At 43.7% G+C, this 23,887-nt stretch overlaps 1 protein-coding gene across 2 annotated transcripts in view; it reads left to right on the forward strand.

The window, feature by feature from the left end:
* LOC119877828 (ephrin type-A receptor 3) overlaps window positions 1-23,887 on the forward strand; it is a 285,497-nt gene that overhangs the window by 236,389 nt on the left and 25,221 nt on the right. The window contains exons 6-7 of one of the 2 annotated variants that reach the window (XM_038582501.1): window positions 14,161-14,285; window positions 17,075-17,237. In XM_038582501.1, coding sequence (XP_038438429.1) covers window positions 14,161-14,285; window positions 17,075-17,237 — 288 coding nt within the window. The remainder of the gene's footprint in view (window positions 1-14,160; window positions 14,286-17,074; window positions 17,238-23,887) is intronic. The other variant, XM_038582502.1, reaches the window with a different exon arrangement.

Raw genomic sequence — 23,887 nt, forward strand, 5'->3', positions numbered from 1 at the left:
TTTAGAACAAAGACATAGGTTTGTTGTTGTTGTTCAAAACTTGTTTTATTTGGATTGATTTTTTTCTGGTCTGACATCATGATCCACAATTTCAATAGATGCTCATGGTGAATTACCAAAAGAACTTCCCAATGTGTCTGTATGCATTCTTTGGGAATTTATGAATGAAAAGAGCACAGACATTATATTGATTTTGTGTAACTGCCTATGCATTAGATGCTTTATATTGAACATTATGTATTAATGGAATATTCATTCCACATGCACTCATTTGCAAATTGAATACATTGTTTAGAACCCAATGTCTGGTCTTTTTTTTTTTTTTAAGATTTTATTTATTTATTCATGAGAGACAGAGAGGCAGACACAGGCAAAGGGAGAAGCAGGCTCCCTATAGGGAGCCCAATGTGGACTGGATCCCAGGACCCCGGGATCACATCCTGAGCCCGAAGGCAGACTCTCGACCGCTGAGCCACCCAGGTGCCCCTCAATGTCTGGTTTTATAGGATTCCTGTTTCAGGACCCCCCCCTTTCAGAGTATTAAACCAAATCATTATAGCCCCAAATCCATTTGACAGTCAGTTAATTTGTAAGGCCAACAAAAAATAAAAATACCACACATCAACCATCCAGAAAAACAAGATATATGCATAGATCCATAAATGCATATTTGAAAACCAACTGTGGGCCCCCTCTAATGTAATGCAGTAGAAAAACCCAGTTGCGTTTGGAGAATGGACTGCCAGTCCTCTCAAACCTCAAGTTTACTTTGCCTCTAGCATTTTTCCCTTATTTTTTTTTCTAGCTAGGTGCATTTTGAAGGAAATTTAACTTGAAAAGCACGTTTCTGTGGCTAAACCACAGACTGCAATGTGAATAATAATGATTCCTGGCTTATTGTTTTTCAATTCCGGAAGAAATCTGACAGAGCAGGTCAGTAACAAGTAATAATACCTATAAAATAGTTTCACGCAGATATGGTTTTTTTTTTCCCCACAAACAAGCCTGAAAATTAGAGAAAAAATATTAGGAACACAGCAGAAAAATGTTCAAAATTATTCAAAGCCATATAACTAATGTAACCACCTCTCAGTACCGGTAAACCATGTATATTATTTTTTTTATTTCAGATTATTCCTTTATAAAAAAATGCATAAGTATATGACTTTTTGGGGTGTTTTACATCTCATGAAATTTGCCATTTTCAAGTGTATAATTCAAAATTTTTAGTAACTCTTCTGACTGATTCGACTGGTGGGATACGTGAGGATATCTTTAGCCCTCTAATAAGTAACGATGAGCCTGTACTGCCTTTTAAGTTCTGGTTTTAAATGAAAATTCTAATTTAGCAGTCTTCATATTGAATTTAATTTTTCATAAACAAAACTCAGCACAAAGTGACTTGAGTTTAGTTCACAAACTTGGGACTGAATGTTAGGATTTTTCCACACCTTAGGTAAAATGTACTGTCTCCCTTCCTGCAGTTTACCCAGCTCTGTCTGAGAACTCTCGGTCTGTGTAAACTAAGGAGAATTGTCTGCTAGCTGTTGGGAATTCGAAATGCAGGAAACTAAATACACACATTAAAAGGAAAGCCAAATTCCTAAAAGAAACAAGTATTACTATATTTGTATCCACATAATTTTCTTTTTAGCTTTACTTATGCAATCCAAAAATGGAACAACTTAAGGCTATTTTTTTCTAATGTGCTAAAATTTTTATGTGGCATGTGAAAATTAATTTGCTTCAGTCCTTAAAATTCTAAGGTCAATTATGAAGAGTTTACATAATGGCAAAAATATGTATTGATGTATTTTCCTTATTTGGATGGACCTGAGAACTCAGATTCTTCCAAAACTCATGCTAGCTCAAAAGGCATTTGACAAAACTTCTTTAGATAAATTAATCTTGTGCCTGGAACTAAAGAGGTCAAACCACAGGCATCATGGAAATTAAGCAGCAGGTAGTCTGCCTCTGCAATTTCCCTTTTGTTTCTGCTTATATTTTTTAGCATCTCTGTGGGGAATAAAATGTTATTTATTGCAATTAGATGTTTTCATTTCTTAATCAAGTGATATGGACTAGAGAAAGGGAATTGGTTTAGGACAAAAAAAGTTTGAGAAGTATTACTAAATGCAAGCATGAACAATGCAAATTTTACAGCCAAAATAGAAATTTTGCAGGCATGATTCCTTTGAGAAACTCTGTCTCTGCTGGTGTGCACTTTGTTTGTATAAATATGCAAACACACCCAAATTAGCATACTTCCCACCTACATCCTTCAGGCAGCTGAACTACACAAAATTAATAAACACAACCTCTTTTTTTTTATTATTGAATTTCTTAAATTTTAATCGAAATCAGATAATGGGGTTGTGATGCATAATTTCAGGGGATGTAGAGCACGTATGAGGAATCATGCAGTTGTCAAATGCATTTAACTTTTTCCCATTTTACTTGAAAATTCTCAAGTGACGGGCACGTGGGTGGCTCCATTTGTTGAGCATCTGACTGTTGATTTCAACTCAGATCATGCATGATCTCAGGGTCCTGGGATCTGGCACTGGGTGGGGGTCCTCGCTCAGTGGGGAACCTGCTTCTCTCCTTCTCCTGCTGCTCTCTCTCTCTCTCTCTCACATACTCTTTCTCTTTAATAAATTAGCAGATAAATCTTCAAAAAAACTTTTTCCAGGTGATTTCTTTCAAATTAACAAATAAAGACCACGGTGCTCTTTAAGAGCATAACTGTGTCATAAACAAGTTCCTGGCATCAAGATAATATAGAAGTGGGGCTGTTCGGGAAGTTGATTTCATGGTAATCAAATAGTCTGAATTCTATATAGCGACCTATCAAAAATCTTCTTTTCTGGAATACTCTCTTGCCCCTCCCCCCTTTCTTTTCAAGCCACTGAGTATTTCTATATGTGAGTAAATTGGATAAGTCTGAGCTAATTTTGAAAATCCAATTTCCAGTGTTTGACCAGCTTTTGCAGATTTCCTTGTATAGGAGGTTTGGGCTTTTACCTCCCTAAAGGAAGAGATGAACTCCACTCCATGACTCCTAGAGAGGACTTTCCTGCTACAGTTGGTCTCTGCCCCACGTAGGGTAGATTGCTAGCCCTGAACAAGCCATATGGGCCAGGTCTACATAAGCCATATGCTAAGCACCATTTCTCAACGTTTTTTCTGCTTCTGCACACAGAATCGATAATATTTAGATGTAACATATACTTCAATGGTGTACATTTATGGAGGGATAATGCACTATAAAAATTCATGATTCATACAGCAGTAAAAGTAATGGTTGCTCACTCATGCATGTGATACTTATAAGGACAGTTGTCATTCCTTCAGGAGTAAATCAATTTCTCACCCACCCAAGAAAAGTATATAAGTGAAAGTGAAGTTATTATAGGACCACACTCGAATTCATACACATGCATGAATGCCAGAGAGTGTATGTGCGCACACTTCCAATCTGGATGCCCCAATTAAAGTTAGCTACTTATTACTTCTGACACAGACCCTAGTTGATCCTGAACAACAGGGTTTATATACAATGCCTTGAAGAAATCTGCACTGACACAACTATGGCATCATTGTCTCCATTGTCTTTTCTTTTCTTAAAAAAAATGAAAGGATCTGGTGAGGACAGAACAAAATGGTTCACCTTGAGGCCCCAAGAGTGCCAACAAGGTCCAGATAAAAGTGTTAGCTTACAATTTAGTGTGAGGTTTCTAACTAATGGTGTAATCTGGCTAAAATCATAGTACTGGGGCAGCCTGGTGGCTCAGCAGTTTAGCACCTGCCTTCAGCCCGGGGCATGATCCTGGAGACTCAGGATCAAGTCCCACCTCGGGCTCCCTGCATGGAGCCTGCTTCTCCCTCTGCCTGTGTCTCTGCCTCTCTTTCTCTCTGTGTTTCTCATGAATAAATAAATAAAATATAAAAAAAAAATCATGGAACTGATGAGCAGAGACACAGGAGCCCAACAGACAGCAACCTTATAAAAGAAGTAGCTATTCCTTAAATAGCTTAAGAGGTTAAAACCATGGATTATTAAAGTTGCTGTAGGCTATTTTTAACCCTTCGTGTTGGTTAAGCATCAAAAATGGCACATCATGGAAGTCTCTGGATTTGATGGGAGTGAGACAAAAAATCATAGCAAGACTGTGCATGCCAGATATTTTCTTAGATAGCTCATAGTACTGTTGAGAAGAGGTATATTGTATGCAATGAATTCTAGTCAATATTACACTCTTGTAATTGTTTTAAAGATGTAGTTTTTATTATTCTTCAACTGTGATGAGACCAACAGATTGGTCCATCATCACCAGGTGATGATTGTTATGAAAAAGATGGTTTGTCACGTTTCCCAAGAGGAAGGGGAGAGAGTACCACAGTATGGGGGGGAGGGGCACAGCATCAGTCAGAAGGCAGAAGGAGCAAGTGGATAGAATGGGCAAGAGCCTTTATCATGGTTTCTTTGGGCAAGGCAAGATAAGTAGACCTAGGATGAACTCTGAAGCACTGGGGCTTGCTCGCTGTCTTGTATCTAGCCCTGAGATGATTCGGGCAGAGAAAAAGTGTCTCCTGGAATATAAATGCAGATAGATAAGGCTCTAGATTGATTAGTTTGCACCCTCCTTGGTTAGTCTTCGCTATTTCTAGGAATTGGCTAGTCTTGGGAGAGGCAGTCTGTCTCCAGTCAGCAAGGCTTCAGGTACCAGAGCATCAAGAATACAGAAAATTACAAAAAAGATAGTCAATAAAGTGATATGATATTTGAGTAAAAAAACTTTTTGCTTCTTTTTAAATAGAAATAATAGTTATATGTAGTGCATTGTAGTGCACTATAATAGTTATATGTAGTGCATATGTAGTGCATTATAAGTGTAAAACAGAATGACTTTTGAAAAAGATACCTTTCCCACTCAAAACATTGAGTATTTCTATCAGTGGCCTCTTGCCATCCATCTAGTTAGTTTGCCTAAAGAAGTTTTACTTAAGACCAGTATGCCTTGTTTCCAAATGTAACATAACATCCTATAATGTAAATTTTTCTTTTCCTTCCCATTTCGATTGAGCACATGAATCAAACAACCCAACGAGATAATCTTTTTGACTAGATTTCTTATCTTTGTCTGTAAAGTGGAAGCTGAATAATGTCAGGCCTCTTCTGCACTAGGAACTATTTAAATCGTACGTCTCCACTCCCACAGTCAATTAGAAAGCAGCAGCCCCTTGTCACAAGCTCCACGAGAGAATGCTACCAAGGTCCAAGGTCGGTTCCTTCTCTCCCGTGATGGAATGCAGCAGCTCTGTCCGAGCGACCCTGAGCCTGAAGAGACCTATTACTTCAGCAGCCCTTTAAAACAAACAAACAAACAAACAAACAAACAAACAAGCAAACAAACACTCACAGTGTGGTTAGCTTAGTTACAACCTAAGATTTGCTCTTTCATCTGGGCTTCATTTCCCACCACAATCCTTTCCCACCACCATGTTTCCATTAGCTACATTCAACAATTGTCTCTCAATCTTTGGAACCATCTGTGCTAAATAGCCTGGTCTATACTAAAAAGTTGGATAAAATAGCAACTGATTGTGCCCAAGATTTCACATTTAGTTGTTTATTTTGATTGCTAACTTTAATTTTGAAGCTTCTACTCTATTGTCTTTATTTTGTGGAAACCACTCAACTAAGACAAAAAGTAGGAGATGTTATTGAAGGTAATCCTACATTCGTTCAGGACCTGAGATATGAAAATCCCACTGGGGCAAATCTTCTAAATATATAACTAGGAAAACATACCTAAGATGACTTCTAAAAAATTCAGGATTTAGACATTAATACTCACAAAGTCAAGCTGTATATTCTGGAAATTTTAAGATATTAAGAAACTTCGTGACGTGAGGAATTTCTCAAACAACTGTTGGCTGTCTGGAAGGGGAGATTCTATCCTTTCCCTGTAGACTGTTTATATTATCTCTGGAATGCATTTTTTTGAGGGTAGGCTTAGGCAGATAGAAGTCTAAAGCATATATTTTCAGAAATAAAGAACATTGCATATCTTATTTTTTATTTTTCTGAATGGTGCATATTTTAAAATGATGTGTGCATAGCTAAATGTCGAGGGAGTTTGAGGTACTTTATGTTTCCTGTGTAAGTGAGGAGGAAACAGAGGAATGCCCCAGATGTAGTGGAATTTCAGTTGTCTAGCAAAGAGTAAAGGACAACCAGACCCTCCAGGAGCATCCGATCATCTGTATAAGAAACAACATTAGATTAAAAGCCATACATACAGACACACACACACACAGATTTAGATGAAGAACCAACTCTCTACCATTGCCTTGCACACCAACCCGTGATGTCTTCGGGTAGAGCTCATGAGACTCTGAAACTGCATAGACTTTGAAAGGACTCAGGGCCACCAGACGACCTTAAAAGAAGATTGTAGAACGTCGCGGCAAATCCAAGGAACATACTTCTTTTTCCTAAAAGGTAATGATGGAGCAGATGTATGTCGCCTCTTTAGGAGTCTCAGTATCTTAGGACAAATGTGCTAGTCGGCTACATTCTTCAAAGACAAATAGTCGAGAAAAAAACCGTTCTGTGTTCTACTTCGGAGTATTTCCTACCTAAATGATTACCTCTTTTATTTTTCTGGAGACTCCAGCTCCTGGAGGGGGAGAGGCAGCCGGGGAGGGGCGGGCGCAGGGAGAGGCCTGGGCTGAGCGGCCGCCGCGGGCTCCACCCACCAGGCCTTGACCTGCCCCGCCCGACCGCAGCGACCGCGGGCGGCGGGCCTCAGACCAAGGGCGGCGGGCCTCGGGCGGGGCTCCAAGCGCGCGGCAGATGCCGAAGGGCCGCGTGTCTCCCGTCCACACCTCCGTGCAGGCCCGCGGGGGGCCTCGGGCGGGCCGCGCCCAGTCACGGGGTCACCTGACGCGCCCCCCCCCCCCCCCCCCGCTCCCGCGGCGCGGGGCTTCCTGGCCTCCGAGGGGACGTCGTGGCCCCGAGGGGACCCTGGGGCGTCTCTGCGCAGCCGGGACCCGCGGCGATGCCGGCCTGGGCCTCTTGGGGCCGCGCCCGGGGTCTGCACAGGGGACAAGGGCTGAGGCTCCGGCGGCCCTGACGGCGCCCCGACCGGCCAGCTCCGTGAGCCCCCGGGGCAGGGGTGCGGGGAGACCCCAGGGAAGGGTGCGGGGAGACCCAGGGAGGGGTGCGGGGGGGACACCCCCGGGGGACGGGTGCGGGGAGACCCCAGGGAGGGGTGCGGGGAGACCCAGGGAGGGGTGCAGGGAGACCCCAGGGAGGGGTGCGGGGAGGAGACCCCCGCGGGAGTGGTGCGGGGAGACCCCAGGGAGGGGTGCGGGGAGACCCCAGGGAGGGGTGCGGGGGGGACACCCCCGGGGGACGGGTGCGGGGAGACCCCAGGGAGGGGTGCGGGGAGACCCAGGGAGGGGTGCAGGGAGACCCCAGGGAGGGGTGCGGGGAGGAGACCCCCGCGGGAGTGGTGCGGGGAGACCCCAGGGAGGGGCGCGGGGAGGAGACCCCAGGGAGGGGTGCGGGGAGACCCCAGGGAGGGGTGCGGGGAGGAGACCCCCGCGGGAGTGGTGCGGGGAGACCCCAGGGAGGGGTGCAGGGAGACCCCAGGGAGGGGTGCGGGGAGGAGACCCCCGCGGGAGTGGTGCGGGGAGACCCCAGGGAGGGGTGCGGGGAGGAGCCCCCAGGGAGGGGTGCGGGGAGACCCAGGGAGGGGTGCAGGGAGACCCCAGGGAGGGGTGCGGGGAGGAGACCCCCGCGGGAGTGGTGCGGGGAGACCCCAGGGAGGGGTGCGGGGAGGAGACCCCAGGGAGGGGGGCGGGGAGGAGACCCCCGGGGAGGGGCGCGGGGAGGAGGACCCCGGGGAGAGGCGCGGGGAGACCCGGTTCCTGGAGCCCACCCGTGCAGCAGGACGGAGACGCCCTGCAGAGCCCCGCAGCCCCCGCAGCCTCCACAGCGGGGGGCTCCTGTGCCCGGCACCCTCCCGCCCCTCGCTCCGGGCGTCCCTTGGTCGCGGGGCGTCCGCGTCCCCGTCCCCATCACCGTCTGTGACAAATCCGTGAACGCAAGTCCTTCCCCGAGAGCTGCGAGCCCTCCTAGGGGATCCGGTGCGGGAGGAAGTGCTGCGAATCCCTGGGGGGCCCCGCCGCGGGGGTCCTGACACCTGCTGCCGTGCTCTGTAAGCGGGGCCTCCTGGGCCGGGCGCTCCCCCTGGGGCCTGACGCCCCCCCTCCCCGGGACATAGTGTCGCAGGAGACCCCGCTGGTGTCCTAGAATTGGCGGGTGCGGAAAAGCCCTGCGTTTGGTGAGCACAAGTGTTGTGACTATGGTAATCATAGGAAAATACAAGAGAAACAGGAGGAAAAGACTAGTTTAAAAAAAAATTTTTTTTTGAAGACCACATTGATTCTGTGTGGCTATTGAATGATATTTAAAGGAAAACTTAATTTTAAAAATAAGGAATGTGAAAAGCAATTTTAAAAAGTGAAAAATGGGACCTCTTCCTAAAGGACCCATGCAATAAACACCTATGAAATGAGCCCTTCTTCTATCACTAGTGAATTTACTTTCAATGTACAGCCTTAAAATGTTTTTCTTCTGGCACCGTTGGTTCCATTGAGAAAATTCCTTTTCTCTTTACTGTAGGAAATTAATGACATAATTTTATACATAATGGTATCTCTGCTAAACACATTATAGTTTTCACTTTGGTTTGAATTCTATTATTTTAACATCAAGAGCTAAACAGAACTTATCTTTCAAAGGAAATAACCACAAAATATATTGTATGCTTTCCTGCAGAGCTAACCAAACTGCACAGCTAGTTTTATGCAAGGTTTTCATGATGTCAGGTTGGGCACTGAAGACCAGGAGGGGTTATAACGCAGTGGGGAGACAGCCTGGTAAGCAACTGATGCAACCACAGCACAATGCTGCGGGCTGAGGAGTAAGAGAATGGACAGGATTCTGTGTGTCCGGGCACAAGAAGAAGCGGAGTAACTCTTGTCTAAGGGACTCAGGAAGGGCTTTCGGGGGAACTGAATTAGCAATGGGTTTCTTTCTTCATTTTTTTTTTTTTTTAAGATTGTATTTATTTATTGATGGGCGACACAGAGAGAGAGGCAGAGACACAGGCAGAGGGAGAAGCAAGCTCCCTACAGGGAACCCAATGTGGGACTCGATCCCAGGACCCCGGGGTCACAACCTGAGCAGAAGGTGGATGCTCAACCACTGAGCCACCTGGGTGTCCCAGCCATGATTTCTAAGGATAACAAATGCAAAAGATTTTTCAGACAAAAAAAGGAAGAGATTGAATGTTCCAGGTAGCAAGTGTAGCAGCACCCTGTGGACAGATGACCAAAGGAATTACCTTTAGGTTTTCAGTTTGAAAGGAGAGCAATAAATCATAAAGCTGGTATGTGTGTTGCGGTCTTATGAGGAATCTTAAATATTTATGTCATGAATTTCAATTTATGTATCTTATTGTAGTCCAGGACATTCCCCAAATTTGTGATCTTCAGACTCTTCTGATACAAACTTCTTAAAAATGTAAATTCCTAGAGCTTTCTTTTTTGTTTTACATTTTTTAAATTTAAATTCAAAACTATATGTTGGCAAATTGAATTTAAATTCCTAGACCTTTCTTTTGGATCTTATTATTTAGTTAATGAGTTTAGAAAAAACTTGATTGAGATTATGAAATTTTGAAGGAGAGGAGTGCTAATGTTCCATTTACTTTATAAAATAATAAGTCATCAAAGTGTGTAGAAAGTTGAATTTCTGGAACAATCAGGATGGAAAATATAGAATCTAGGGGAAAATTGGCAAGAGTTTGAACTGAAGCAGGGCTGGAAAACTAGAACCGAATAAAGAAAATTTGTCAGCTTTCAGATGTTGAAACTGTTGCCGTGTGGGGTTCATGGTGAGGGAGAAAATATAAAGAAGTTTACCTCTGAAATCCAAACTGGTTGGGCTGTAAAGATATCGAGTCCTGAGACTCCAACAGGAAATTCCAGAGAATAACAGGTGGAGGAAGTCCGGGTAGGGCTGGTGAGATGGAGAACTTGAAGCTATGAATGATTATGCTAATTCAAACCCAAGAGTGTTTCTGGATTTAATAGAAGGGTTCACTTCCGGAAAAAAAAAAGAAAGAAAAAACCCCAAGAAGGAAATGTTCTTAAGTGGGCATTGTACCGAGTGGTACAAAAATATAAGAGAGTAGTATTTTTAAAAGCATGTCTGATTCAAAGTAAAAATCTTTCAACCATTTACTTCGTGATATTTTCCCATGGAGATAATTTTTAAAAGCTTTGGCTCACTTAGAAAAGAAATACTGAGGCTTTTTTGTTATTACTTTAACTTGTCCGATCTCTAAACCACAGATACCTCAGAGGTTCATTAGAAATTCCCAAACCCAGAAAGAGGAAAGTCCCAATAAAAACAAACAAACCAAACCCGGATCCTTTAGGAGTTGAATTTTGAAGTTTTGACTTCCTGATTCTAAGGATGGGTCATATTTTAGCTGCAGAACCATAATAAATGTAGCTTAAAAACACCGTAGTTGGAATAATCAATCTCTTCCGTGCCTGTCGGTGGATTTGGCGTGTAAGTCTACCCAGTGTAACTCGAATACAACTTGCAAGCCGTACAGCCCCGTTTCAAACCCAGTGTCTGTACGTGGAAACCTCTTAGCCCGATATGTTTTGCTTCTTCATTGTAATTTTTTTTTTACTATTATTAGTTCATTAGATGCCGTCAATGGCTCAGGTTACACTGACAGTGAGAGAAAATCTTTCCTCTATAAATAAGTAACTGGGATCTATGTCAGTATTTTCTCCCTGCGGGCCTCCACATTTACCAACCTGCGCGAATTCGGGCCTGGCCACTTTCACAGTAGCCTACTTTATCACCGATTTCTTCCTCTTGATAAGAGAGAGTCATCTCAGTAATGTGTCATTTAAGGAATCTAAGGATTGAAACTGGATTGCAACTGTCACTCCGGAGCTGTTGGGGTGTTCACCAGTAATGGCTGTTTCATCTCAAACACCTGCAGTTTGCTGGAAAAGACCTGAGTCTCCTCTGCCTATGGAACTTCCTACCCCAGTGCTGGGCGCTTCTCTTGTCTTGGGACAGATCTTGGTGTTTTGTTTTGTTTTGTTTTCATTCCATGTAACCATGACCCACGATTCTTTCAAATCACAAAGTTAATAAAACACAGAAATGGAGACAAAAATAAATCTATTTCACAATATATATCACAATACCATGATCTCCTACACAAAAGAATGATAATGGATTTCTACGGGTTTTGGAAGTCAATACTTTGAGCAAACTACTCTTTAATACCTGGGAACTAACTTGAAAAAATGTGATCCGTATCACAGTTTCTCATTAATATTACAAATTCTATGAGCATGTGAGGAAGTGTGGGTAAATTATACTTGAGGACATGAGTTGAGTGTTGTAGAAAACCTTCTAAGAAAGCATTGATACAGGGATTAGCCACGGAATTCATCTCTTTCTGCAGGATGTGTTTTTTTTTATTACGTCTTAAAATTATTTATCAGGAGAGAGAAAAACAATTTTTGTTAATTATTTATTAATATTAAAATATTGATGAGCATTACCTATAAATATAACGGGACTCCAGCTGGTGCACGGAGTTGAAACTGCTGAAACGCAGCCAAGGCGAGAGGCCTGTATTAAAAGAGCAGAACAAATGACTTGACAGGGGCCTAAAAGCAGCAATCAGAAAAGGTTCATTTAACTCTGAGATGGCACAAGCTTCGAGCAATTGCCTCTACTTAAGTAAGTGTGGAATTACAAAAGACCATTTATTACAGTCAAACAGGGCTCCGCAGCTTGCTCCAAGACCTTTGAAGGATTTCAGCCGTTGTAAAGTTCTGCTCAGGGCACAAGTAGTAAAATTTGGGCAGATCCCAAACAGCCTGAGAAGCTCTCATTAAAAAGTTAACACAGTCTCCATCACAATTGTTCTTTGAAATGAATTGGTTTCTCTCATGTTTTTGTTTTTGTTTTGTTTTTAAGGAGAGATACCAGACATGATAATTTTAAAAACTTTGAAAATGTATTTTCACTGGTAGGGAAAATAAACCAGTTTCATGGTGATATGGAATGAATGTAGGGTCTCCGTGGGTTTATTAGGGAGGTGTTCCAACATCAAGCATCTTTGAAATGCTGTTTAAAAATTTAGCCTATTAATGGGCTTACTTCAGCAGGAAAATTAGTGGGATTTCTCCATTGTTTTTACAAGAAGCAAAATTTGTTTCCGAGGATGTTATGGCTATAATTTTTCTATTAGCAGTTGGATAATGAATGTTTTTTAAATAGTTGGATTAGGTTAAAAGAAAATAATTCTCCAAAAACACATTTCCTTTATTTATGACTAAGTGATACATTTGGAAACATTGAAAACATTTATTAAATGTTAACTAATTATAACCAAAATAAGTTGCCCTTTGCTTAGAATAAATTTCAGAGCAGCAAACCACTACAGGTTGGAGGTTGGGAGGCAAGGGTGTGGTGAAGCCAGTCCAGGAAATAAAATAATAATAATGAATAGATGAAAATTAAGTATGAAAGGCCAATGATGTTAAGTTACATGAAATGATAGTAATTGCTAATGGGAGAAAATTATGAATAAGAAAATGTATTCATTTCTCCGTCAGGAAAGCAGCACCTACATTTTTCCTTGGAAAGAGATTAAACCATCATTCCCAGGTCATAAAATTAATGATGCTTTGGTTACAAAAGTGCACACAAAATTCCACAAATAATAGGAATAGGAGGATGGGAAACTTACTGAGAGGGATTCCTCATTTAGACTTACACTTTCTTTTAAAGTGTCACCTGGCAAGCTTAACAGAAGCTCGGTTTTTTAAGTGAGGAATAAAAATGAAAGGCATTTGTAGACAGGAACAGTTTGGGAGGTTAGATGCAAACATCAGCATGTGACAATCGTGGAAACATCGAATCCACAAATACAAATTTCCAACACCTGCTGTTAAAGGAACATGGATACACGGGGTTCTAATAGTTCTTCATTTAAGAAAAATCTATAAGGAAATAGGTCTCTTAGCAAAGAAAACAATTCAGCAGTTAACGTACCTGTGAATTCTTGATTTTTGTTTGTTTGGTGTTTACTGTGTACTTTGCTCGTTCCATGAAGGCAGGATCCGTTGGGCCACAGTGAGGCGTTTCCGCTGGCCAGCGTTCCAAGGCTCAGATCTGCAGCCAGACGTGCGCTGGGGGGTCCTAGGTATTTTCCTTTTTAATGGAAGGATTTGAAGTAGGGTATCCCTTAAAATAGATTTAATCTTCAATTAGAAATGAGGCTAACCCTGTAATCTCTGATCCAAACATGTCATTTATTTATATTCTAACCGTTTGATGATACGTAGCAAAACACAACACATGTGGGTCAACACCCAGTCAGACACCTGAGAACATAGAGATTCGTTGACAAAGAACGGTCAGTTCCCCAGTTACTTCTAATTAAATATTAAAATAATAATAATAATAAATGTAATAGCAAGACATTGTTTTCGGATATATATTTTTATTCATCAAAGATCTTTGTGGCAAGTCAGGACCTACCGTGGTATGCTCTAAACCCTGCCTATTTGGCAATACACCCAGTATTATTATCACCTACGGATACCAGGGACTCCTGTGCCTAATGGATTCCAGCCCTCCCACAGTCAGTCCCATATGAAAATGTTATCAATGAGCTGAAGAATCTGGCATTAATCACTTTGCAACATTATAGCAAATAGGTAGCCCTGATGTTTTGTTCTTTTTTTTTTAATATATCACGTATATTTCGTTGCTGACATCATGGTAGCAGATTGGAAACATCTGCTCAGTCGCCCCGGCGCTGCAGGTGTCCCCTGGTTACCTTGGCGGGCGCCGAGGCGGGCGGCGTCCAGACTCCAGCTCCTCGGAGATGGGGAGAGCGCTTTCTCGGCAAGGACGAGGCATCGTAGCCAGCGTTCTCTGGTTGCCTTCTCTGCAGCCCCTCGTTACTGCCCTTTCTGATTGGAGTCATTCGTGTCCTCCCACCACCCCCTCCCATTCTGTCTCTACAGCTCCGTCGCCCGTCGTGACAATTAAGAAGGATCGCACGTCCAGGAACAGCATCTCTTTATCCTGGCAGGAGCCCGAACACCCCAATGGGATCATATTGGACTACGAGGTCAAGTACTATGAAAAGGTGGGGCAACCATGGGAAAGGGTCAGGAGTGTAGGGCAAGGAGTCACCTTCTTAGGAGCTGTGCACTTGCTAAGACACCAGTGGCATTGCTAGGAAGTGGTGGGGCCCTGCTAGGGACTCTGGTGGTGGGGCACCTTTGGTTGATCCATGGAGGGGGGACTGGAAGTCACCGTGTTAAGTTTCCCCTTCTCTAGCGACAAGTCACGGCAACCATGTCAGTACCAAACCTAAGCCATCTGGTGTGGCGTTAGAAGTGACATCAATGTCCTTCTGCACCAAGACCCCCGTTGTACCAATTACTTCACAGTGATCTCTTAGCCTATTGATGAGCTCTCTGTGGCCCGAAGCACCGTTTCCTGACCTTCACATTCCTGGGAATCTCTTTCAGCAGAGATGGGAACATTGAACTGTGTAACAAGACCAAAAATTGGTCTGACAATGAAAAGCTTTCTTGATTCTGTACAAGGTAATTTAGCAGGTGCGAGGGGGTGCGTGAGTTTGCTCCACGTCCTAAAAATTGTGGTTTGGTGATACAATCATAAAAATAGATGCATAATTACTTATAAGTGGAATTTTTACTATACTGTTTCAGCACCTCTAAAGCGCACTTGCCGTTCCCTGGTTATAAATTACGGTGAGATTTGGAACCAATACGTATTCAAACCGTATCAGAGCTGGGAGGTTTTATTAGTGACTCATGTGAACACAACCTATTTGAATGCAGTCCACAAAGTGTTTTCAAGTGAATTAAAAACAAATTGTTCATTTATATAGCATTTTATAGAGCACTTCTGCATACATATTTAATTTTGAGAAGTCCGATAATCCTATGAAATAGGTAAATAGGTTCATTCACAAATAAGAAAACAGGGTCAGTGGCATCATCTGAATTTCTCAGAGCCTCACTGCTAATAAACAGGTCTCGAGTTTGAATCCCAGCCCCCATGACTTATCTTTTTGTGGATTTCTCTGTATAACCTGCCTTGCTCTACACAAAAATGGATCATTAGGGATGTGAGAATTAGTCATATGATCCGTTGTAGAAAAACAAGTGTAATGCATACACATTCATTTGCATTGTGTAGCAGTTCTCTTCACTGAGGTTAACGCATTTCACAAGCATGATGTCGTCTTTTTGTCCTAGATGTTCAAAGGAATGTCCCTTTCATTAAAAGCAAAGAGAGGCCTAATCAACTGCATTGTGCTGAAGTCATAGTGGGTAACTAATATCCTAGCTCCTGGTGCTCCGCTGCTGCACTGTGAAATACTCACCCGATCACGATCTTCTATTTTTAAAAGTATGACAAGATAGGTCGGACATCTATAGGAATCCGTGTTTTATAGACGGTGCAACAACATAAAAAGAAAGGTAATGATACACCTCAGTTCAGACTGGATAGCAGACCTGGGAAGCACCCAACCTTTAGAGCTACGGGGCCAATTCAGAAATACGGCTCAATCTGTGTTTGCATTTTTTTACGGACATAAACAAAAATTCTGAACTTCCTTGACATTCTACAGACAAAGCACAATGCAGATTCTTGTATTAAAACAATATTAAACAGTACCGGAAAAAAACAGCGGAATCTACTCGTTATTCCCTAAGAATTTTAAAATTGCCTACTAGCATACATGCAATATTATAAATATTGCATATTTATATTTACATCGCACATGCATGAATTTAAGAATTATTCCCAAATACATATAATGCTTGAAAATATTTTGAATGTTTCACTAGAACTTACATTCTTGCTTTTTTGACAGTAATTCACTGATGATGGTGAGCAGAGTTGAGTTTTGGGGTATAGGCACAACAACTTTTTTAACAAATGAAATAATTATTTCTGTAAAATAAGTATATTTGGTCCTCTTCATTTTTTAAACATACCAACTCAGATGCTATTGTTTAACTACAAAATGTCTGCAACGTTCATTTCTTCGGTAATATCCTGCGTCTTTTTGGTTAAGGATACCCACTCTGGGCCCCACCCCAGGTGCAGGGACATCCCGCCAGTGCTCAAAACCAGGTTACCCATAAAATGCTCAACACGTATTAATGTGCCTTAGGGGAAAAACACAATTCCATGTAAATCCAATTTTTCTACACAAGGTTTGACCCAAACAGCTTTCCCTGTTAATGTGCGCTGTGAATCTCCTAATATACAACATGAGTCTCCGGGAGGAGATCCTTTGGGGAAATTCCTCTAGACTTTGATCTGAAGATATTTGTCTCTACTAAACCGCAGTGACTTACTACAGGGCACATATAACTAAAGTCATGCATGTAGAGCTACATATATGTATGTATATATAAAACCTGGACCGTTTTTTAAGTTTAACGTTTTATCATCATATAAAAATATTTTCCTCAGACTCAGTAGGGCATTCCTATTAAGTTCAATGCAAAGAGGTGTTTTCCTCCTTGTGAGTGTATTTTTGAAGTTAGGTCGAAGCTTTCATTCAGACCCGGCTCTGAGGGAAACGTGTTTCCACTTGCATATATATTCACTAAGTGGGAAAAAATGGGAAAAATGAAAACTGACTTTTCCTGCTCTATGTGCGGGACACCAGGCATTCCACCCCCGTTGGGGAATTCTGGGAGTATCTTCAGCCTCAAGATGCCCCAGTTGCACCCGGAGAGTGAAGTGATTGTGGGTCGAGTCTTTCGCGGCCCTACGCTCTGGGCTAACGTCTGAAAGAACTGGTTTTGAGTGGATCGCCTTGTATCGTCGGACAGCATCATGAAGACTTGATTTTAACATGATTTTTTTTTTTTAACCTCAAAGCAGGAGCAAGAGACGAGTTACACCATTCTGAGGGCAAGAGGCACGAACGTCACCATCAGTAGCCTCAAGCCTGACACCGCTTATGTTTTCCAAATCCGCGCCCGAACCGCCGCGGGCTATGGGAGCAACAGCCGCAAGTTCGAGTTTGAAACGAGCCCAGACTGTACGTAAGCTCTCGGCGTGGCGCGTAGGGGTGGGCTGGGGCAGCGGGCCGATGGTTCATTCTCTAAATCTTAACTTGGTCAAATGCATCTAGATACACCTGGAAAGTACACTGCTTGAAATGTCTGACGGTTGTGTGGCCTGGGGTGTAGATGTGGATGTGCCTGGGTGTGCATCTGTGCATCTGTGGGTTGTTGTTGTTGTTGTTCTTTTACAAATCAAGCATGTTCTAGCCCCTGGAAGGCTACCGGTCCTCTGCTGGCCATAAATTGCCTTAAGGACCTCTAGGCAATATGGTAATCCACTCCCGGTACCTACTAATCCAGATGTTCTAGGTTCATCGCATGATTCAGCAGCCTACAAAACCGAAGCTTGCTGGTCCTCGAGGATTTTTTTTTTAAGATTTTATTTATTTATTCATAGAGACACAGAAAGAGAGAGGCAGAGACACAGGCAGAGGGAGAAGCAGGCTCCATGCAGAGAGCCCAACGTGGGACTGGATCCTGGGACCCCAGGATCACGCCCTGGGCCGCAGGCGGGGCCACTGGGGCTGCCCAAGGATTTTAATACTGTTTTAATCCTCAGCACATTCAGTCTTGTATTCCTTGGAGCTGAGGGATTTTCCCAGACCAGATTTATCACCGCATTCACATTCACAAGCAGTTTGGATGGTCTCGTGCGTCTGACACCAAATTTGGCAAAAGTTGGTCTAAAACTGGCAAACACTTTAACAAAACGTTTCTCTTTTCTTCGAATGCATTTGCTTCATATTAGAAAAACCCTTGCTAAAATGTAACTTTCAAAAAGGTGATATTATGGCCGAGGCTCTGATACGGACTGAACGCATGTTCAAGATTTTATTTAGTTTATTAATTAATGAGGATAATGAGGAGACTATTATTTATAATTATATATATTATCTGTCTATTATATCTTATAAAAGGTTAAACTGATTTATTTATTTATTTATTTAGATTAAATTGGTTTAAAGGAAAATTTGAAGAAACAATACATATACACATATAAATACATATCTGTGTGTCTATGTATTTAGGCAATCAGGCATACTTTAATTCATCAATGTGTCCCAAACTTGTTAGTGTCCTATAGGACAATAAATGTGACTGGAGTCATGTTTTCTGCTGCATATAAACCAGTTATGTCTCTAGGGAATGTTTTATTTTAATCATAATGGGAGAAATTCTACAAGTCACTTAAATTCACCATCGTATGGTAGTCTAGAGAGGCAGTCAGAGATGAACACCCTTTAGAAACAGATTATCGGGGAGGGTCTGACAAGGGCCAGCGCTGTCCAGAAAGGAAACCCAGGGATCCCTTTGGACGGTTCTACTTTGCCATGGCCCCTGACAAGTATGTTCCCTATCCAAGTGCTTTGTTCATGTCCTAAAATCACATTGGCTTTGGTACAGTGATATTTTGATTGTGCCCACAATCCACACCTAATAGAAATGTTAAGGACTAACAGAAATTATGAAAGCCGTTCAAGTCATTATAATAGTTACCCCATCAAGTAGGTGTTTTATAGCCCAGGTTGTCAGGTGATCAGAAATGCCACCATAAGGAGCGGTACCTTCTGCGGGTACTGAGAAGCTAGAAGCTAGTGTGCTCGGAAAGCAGCGGCTCATGGTGGAAACATGACAGTGTTAACCGGAGAGGGAGCTGCGACCCTGGAGGGCACAGATCTCCGCTCCAAGACCCGGTCCCCCTGTGACGTGGGTGCATGTCCACCACCAGGCGCCCCGGGGGAGTCTGTTCCACCTCCCGGCTGCTAACCTGCAGCTGCGGCCCCCAGGCCCCTGGCGGCCTGCACGGCGCTCCCGTCCATGGCCAGGCGCCCACGCGGGCTTCGGGCAGGCCTCTCCCTCCAGCGCAGGCCCCGCTCTGCGACTCCGAGGAGAAACCACTCCCTGAGAGCATTACAAAGGAAATGTTAGAAGACATCGTGACACATGTGAAGAAGATTCATTTTTGTCATTGTTTTGTGTTGTGTAAAATTTTATTTATTTATTTGAGAGAGAGGGAGGTCATGAGCAGGAGGGAAGAGCAGAAGGAGAAGCAGATGCCCCGCTGAGCAGGGAGCCGGATGTGGGGCTTGACCCCGGGACCCTGGGGGGCAAGCCCCGGAGCCACCAAGGTGCCCAGCATTTGAAGGAGTTTTAAAACCAAATCTAACATTTTAGATGACATAATAACAAAGTTTAATTACAATTTAACATTCGTAATTTTGAATCTTTTTGTAACATTTAAGTACTGCAAAACAAGTTTCTTTCCTTTTTTTTTTTTCTTCTTTGAGATTTTATGTTTAAATGATCTCTACACCTAGCATGAGACTCGAACCCACAACCCGGAGACCAAGAGTCACATGCTCCACCGGCTGAGCCAGTCAGGTGCCCTGCAGAAAAGTTTCTTGTTCTGAAATGATTACGAATTGAGTTTTTTTTCCGGACTTTTAAGTGGTATTTAAGGCATCAATGATGAAATCTGTATGTGCTTTCCCAAGAAAGATCACAAATCCTATGAAGAGAAAAACATGTTCATCATATCCTGTGGTAGAAAGTAGGCACATTGGGGAGCAGGAGTCAGATCACCATTAGGTAAACACCAATTATGTTGATGTGTGCGTGGAACACCATGCATGTTCTTAATCAGTACTCGGCTATATCTGATATGTACGTTTGCAAAGGGAACAACAAACTCCAATGTATGAATGTGGTTCCCGATTTAGTATACACGCTGCTGCAGCAGCATGCTGCATGAACCCCTACTGAGGCTTCCGTGTCTTAGGGTTAAGAAATACTGCCTTTGAAAACTGCAGGGTCTTGGGGTTTTGCCAAGTACGTTTTATATTTGCAATACTTCCACTGATGGATACAGAGGATGAGGAAAAGATGACTTCTTGACATCCTCTTTCTCAATTATAAGAATCTTCGAGTTGAGTGGTTAGATTTTATTTATTTATTTATTTATTTATTTATTTATTTATTTTTATTTATTTATTTATTTACTTGAGAGAGCAAGTGAGGAAGAGGATGAGTGGGGAAGGGGGCAGAGGGAGAGGGAGAGGGAGCCCCCACATGGGCTTGAACCCAAGACCCTAGGGTCATGACTGGGGCCCAAGGCAGATGCTTACCTGACTGAGCCACCCAGGTGCCCCTAACTTTCTATTTTTTTTAATCTAAAAGATATCTTCATAAAAATTCTAGGAACTTAAGAGTCTTGTTATGTATTGATATTTTAAATATATATATGTAAAAGACTCGTGCTTGTGTTTCCTTAACAGTTTGCTATTTATTGTACTTATTTTTTAAGTTTTTTTTTCTAGTTTTCATTTTAAGTTATATGAAAAGTTCTTATTCATAACACATATAGTTCTCAGTAGAACAAAGTATGTTTTTATCTGGAATTTAGATAATATTTTTTGAACTTGGTTAAAAATATCTTATTTTTTACAGTGATTATCGTTTTTCCTTATACCAGTGAGGAAACTGAGGAATAGGGAGGTTTACATAAGCTTCCCAGAATCACAGCATTGGTATGTGATGGGTCTGATTCTAGAACCCTGTATTGATGCCATAATACATCCTCAGCATTTGATCTGTCCTGTTCCATGGCCAGTCAGGTACTATCTTTTCCTTTATCTGTGGACTAGGACCCTGAGTTTATATGTTTTTTCCTTAGGTTGCATAGCTACGAGGTGGAGTCAAGGAGCCTAGAATCTCCATGTTCTGGAGTTACTGACCTGACCCAGGGCTCTGATGGCAGAGTAAAACAAATAAATAAATGAATAAATAAGTAAATAAATGAGAAGCTGAGGTTGTAGAGTTTATAGGAGTAAAAGGGCTTCCCAGGGTCACCGCGATGTCTCCAGTAGGGACTGTGACCCTGGGGCACGCTGGGGCACACGGGCACGGGAGGCCCTCAGGGAGCAGGACCTGAGTCCGCAGCACTTTCTGCCCGTGTTTCACCGGGAAGTGGAATAATAAGAATACATGCTGTTCGTTAAGCGCTTACTGTGTGCGTGGCACTATTTTAAGTGTTTTAACCGTATCAGCCCCTTTATTCCTCAAAACAGCGGTGTCCCGTCACACCGCAGGTGCAGGCGCAGGCCTCGAGCTCCGCAGGAACAAGCTCCGGGCCAGCGCGCTTCGCGGGGGCGAAGGGGCCAGAACCCGGGCAGCGGGCGCCGCGGGGCCCCATCGGGTGGCGTGTGCCTTCAGCCCGGGGTCACTCGGGGTCACCCGGGGTCCGGGGTCGCCTCCCGCCTCCGGCTCCCTGCCCGGGGTGAGCCTGCTTCCCCTCTCCCCTGCCATCTGTCTCGCGTTCGCTCCTCTCCGATAAATCAAGAAAATCTTTTTTAAAAAGAAAGAGAGAAAGAAGTTCGCTTTCGGGAAAACCTCCTCCGAATGGTTTGTAGGACGCGGCACGGCCTCGGGGTTCGGCCGGGGGAGGCCCTCCCACCGCCTCCCGCCTCCCGAGCAAACGTGCGGCGCCCGACGGTGACGAGCCTCCGAAGTGACCCTGTGACCACCCTGCACCCTGATACTGGCTCCTGACGAGGACATGATCCAAACCATCAAAGTCGCCCTTCTAAGCTCTTCTGCTACGTCCCTCATGCGTCTGTTAGATGTGTGTGAAGTGCTCGCGCAGAGCATGTTAAAACACGGGCCTGTGACAGGCGTGGTGCTGGGAGCCCACTCGATATAGAAGTCGGGGGGTGACCGTAGCTGGGAGCCTGTGAGCAGCTGGGGGCTGCAGGCACGGACCCGGCCCTACCTGGCCTCACCTGGCCTCACCTGGCCTAACCCTGGCCTCACCTGGCCTCACCTGGCCTTACCCTGGCCTCACCTGCTCTGCGAGGGGATCTGTCTTAAATGTGATCTTAAATGTGACGGGAGAGCCCTGCAAGCATCTCCTGGCTGAGAGCGAGCTGGTGGAGGTCAGGGGAACAAGGCCGTCACCACGCAGATGGAGGCCAGTGAGGAGCTTCTGGTGGCAACCAGAGAGTGAGGACAAAGATGCATAGAGAGGCCAGCAATTCGCTCAAGAGCGGAGGATCAGAGAGGGAGATGACAAGGGGCCTTCAGAGTCCTGGACTCCATCCGTGCTGCTCAACACATGCGCTAGAGTCACCAGCGTCACCGGGAGCTCACAGAAAGGCACAGGCTCTGTCCCCACTCCACAGCAACTGGATCAGAAGCCACTTTTCCAAGAGATTCCCGAGTGGTTGAGTGATCCCCAGAGTTAGAGGACCACAGGTCCAGATCCGGGGTCAGCCAACATAATCTGTGAAGGCCCAGAGAGGAGTGTCCTAGGCCCCGGGGTACAGTCCTGTCGTCCCCACTCAGCTTGGCTGTGGTAGCAAGAAGGCCGCCGAAGCCAGCACACAAGTGTATGCGGCCACGGTCTGATGCAATTTTACCAATAGGCACCAAAACTTGAATTTTCTATGATTTTTACATGTCAAAAAATCTTAATTTGACTTTTTTACAACCCTTTAAAAAATGCAAAATCATCCTAAGCTCCTGGGCTTTACAAAACCTGGTGGCGGTGGCCAGGTTTGCCTCCTGGGCCATTGTGCCAACACCTGGACTAGGTGAACAGTTTGTATGTGGCATGTGTCATAGAGAACCTGCATAACTTTGATCTTTTTTTTTTAAGATTTTATTTTATTCATGAGACACAGAGAGAGAGAGAGGCAGAGACACAGGCAGAGAGAGAAGCAGGCTCCATGCAGGGAGCGGGCCGTGGGACTCGAACCTGAGTCTCCAGGATCAGGCCCTGGGCCGAAGGTGGCACTAAACCGCTGGGCCACCCCGGCTGCCCCATAACTCTGATCTTGAAGGTGGAACAAGCTTCATTGGAAGCCTTTATCCTAGGAGGAAAGACTATCCATTGGAAGAAAGACAGTCTCTTCAATAAATGGTGCTGGGAAAATTGGACATCCACATGCAGAAGAATGAAACTAGACCACTCTCTTGCACCATACACAAAGATAAACTCAAAATGGATGAAAGATCTAAATGTGAGACAAGATTCCATCAAAATCCTAGAGAAGAACACAGGCAACACCCTTTTTGAACTCGGCCATAGTAACTTCTTGCAAGATACATCCACGAAGGCAAAAGAAACAAAAGCAAAAATGAACTATTGGGACTTCATCAAGATAAGAAGCTTTTGCACAGCAAAGGATACAGTCAACAAAACTCAAAGACAACCTACCGAATGGGAGAAGATATTTGCAAATGACATATCAGATAAAGGACTAGTTTCCAAGATCTATAAAGAACTTATTAAACTCAACACCAAAGAAACAATCCAATCATGAAATGGGCAAAAGACATGAACAGAAATCTCACAGAGGAAGACATAGACATGGCCAACATGCATATGAGAAAATGTTCTGCATCACTTGCCATCAGGGAAATACAAATCAAAACTATAATGAGATACCACCTCACACCAATGAGAATGGGGAAAATTAACAAGGCAGGAAACAACAAATGTTGGAGAGGATGCGGAGAAAAGGGAACCCTCTTACACTGTTGGTGGGAATGTGAACTGGTGCAGCCACTCTGGAAAACTGTGTGGAGGTTCCTCAAACAGTTAAAAATAGACCTGCCCTACGACCCA

The sequence above is a fragment of the Canis lupus genome, chromosome 33, assembly GCF_011100685.1.
Source record: "Canis lupus familiaris isolate Mischka breed German Shepherd chromosome 33, alternate assembly UU_Cfam_GSD_1.0, whole genome shotgun sequence".
Lineage (NCBI taxonomy): Eukaryota > Metazoa > Chordata > Mammalia > Carnivora > Canidae > Canis > Canis lupus.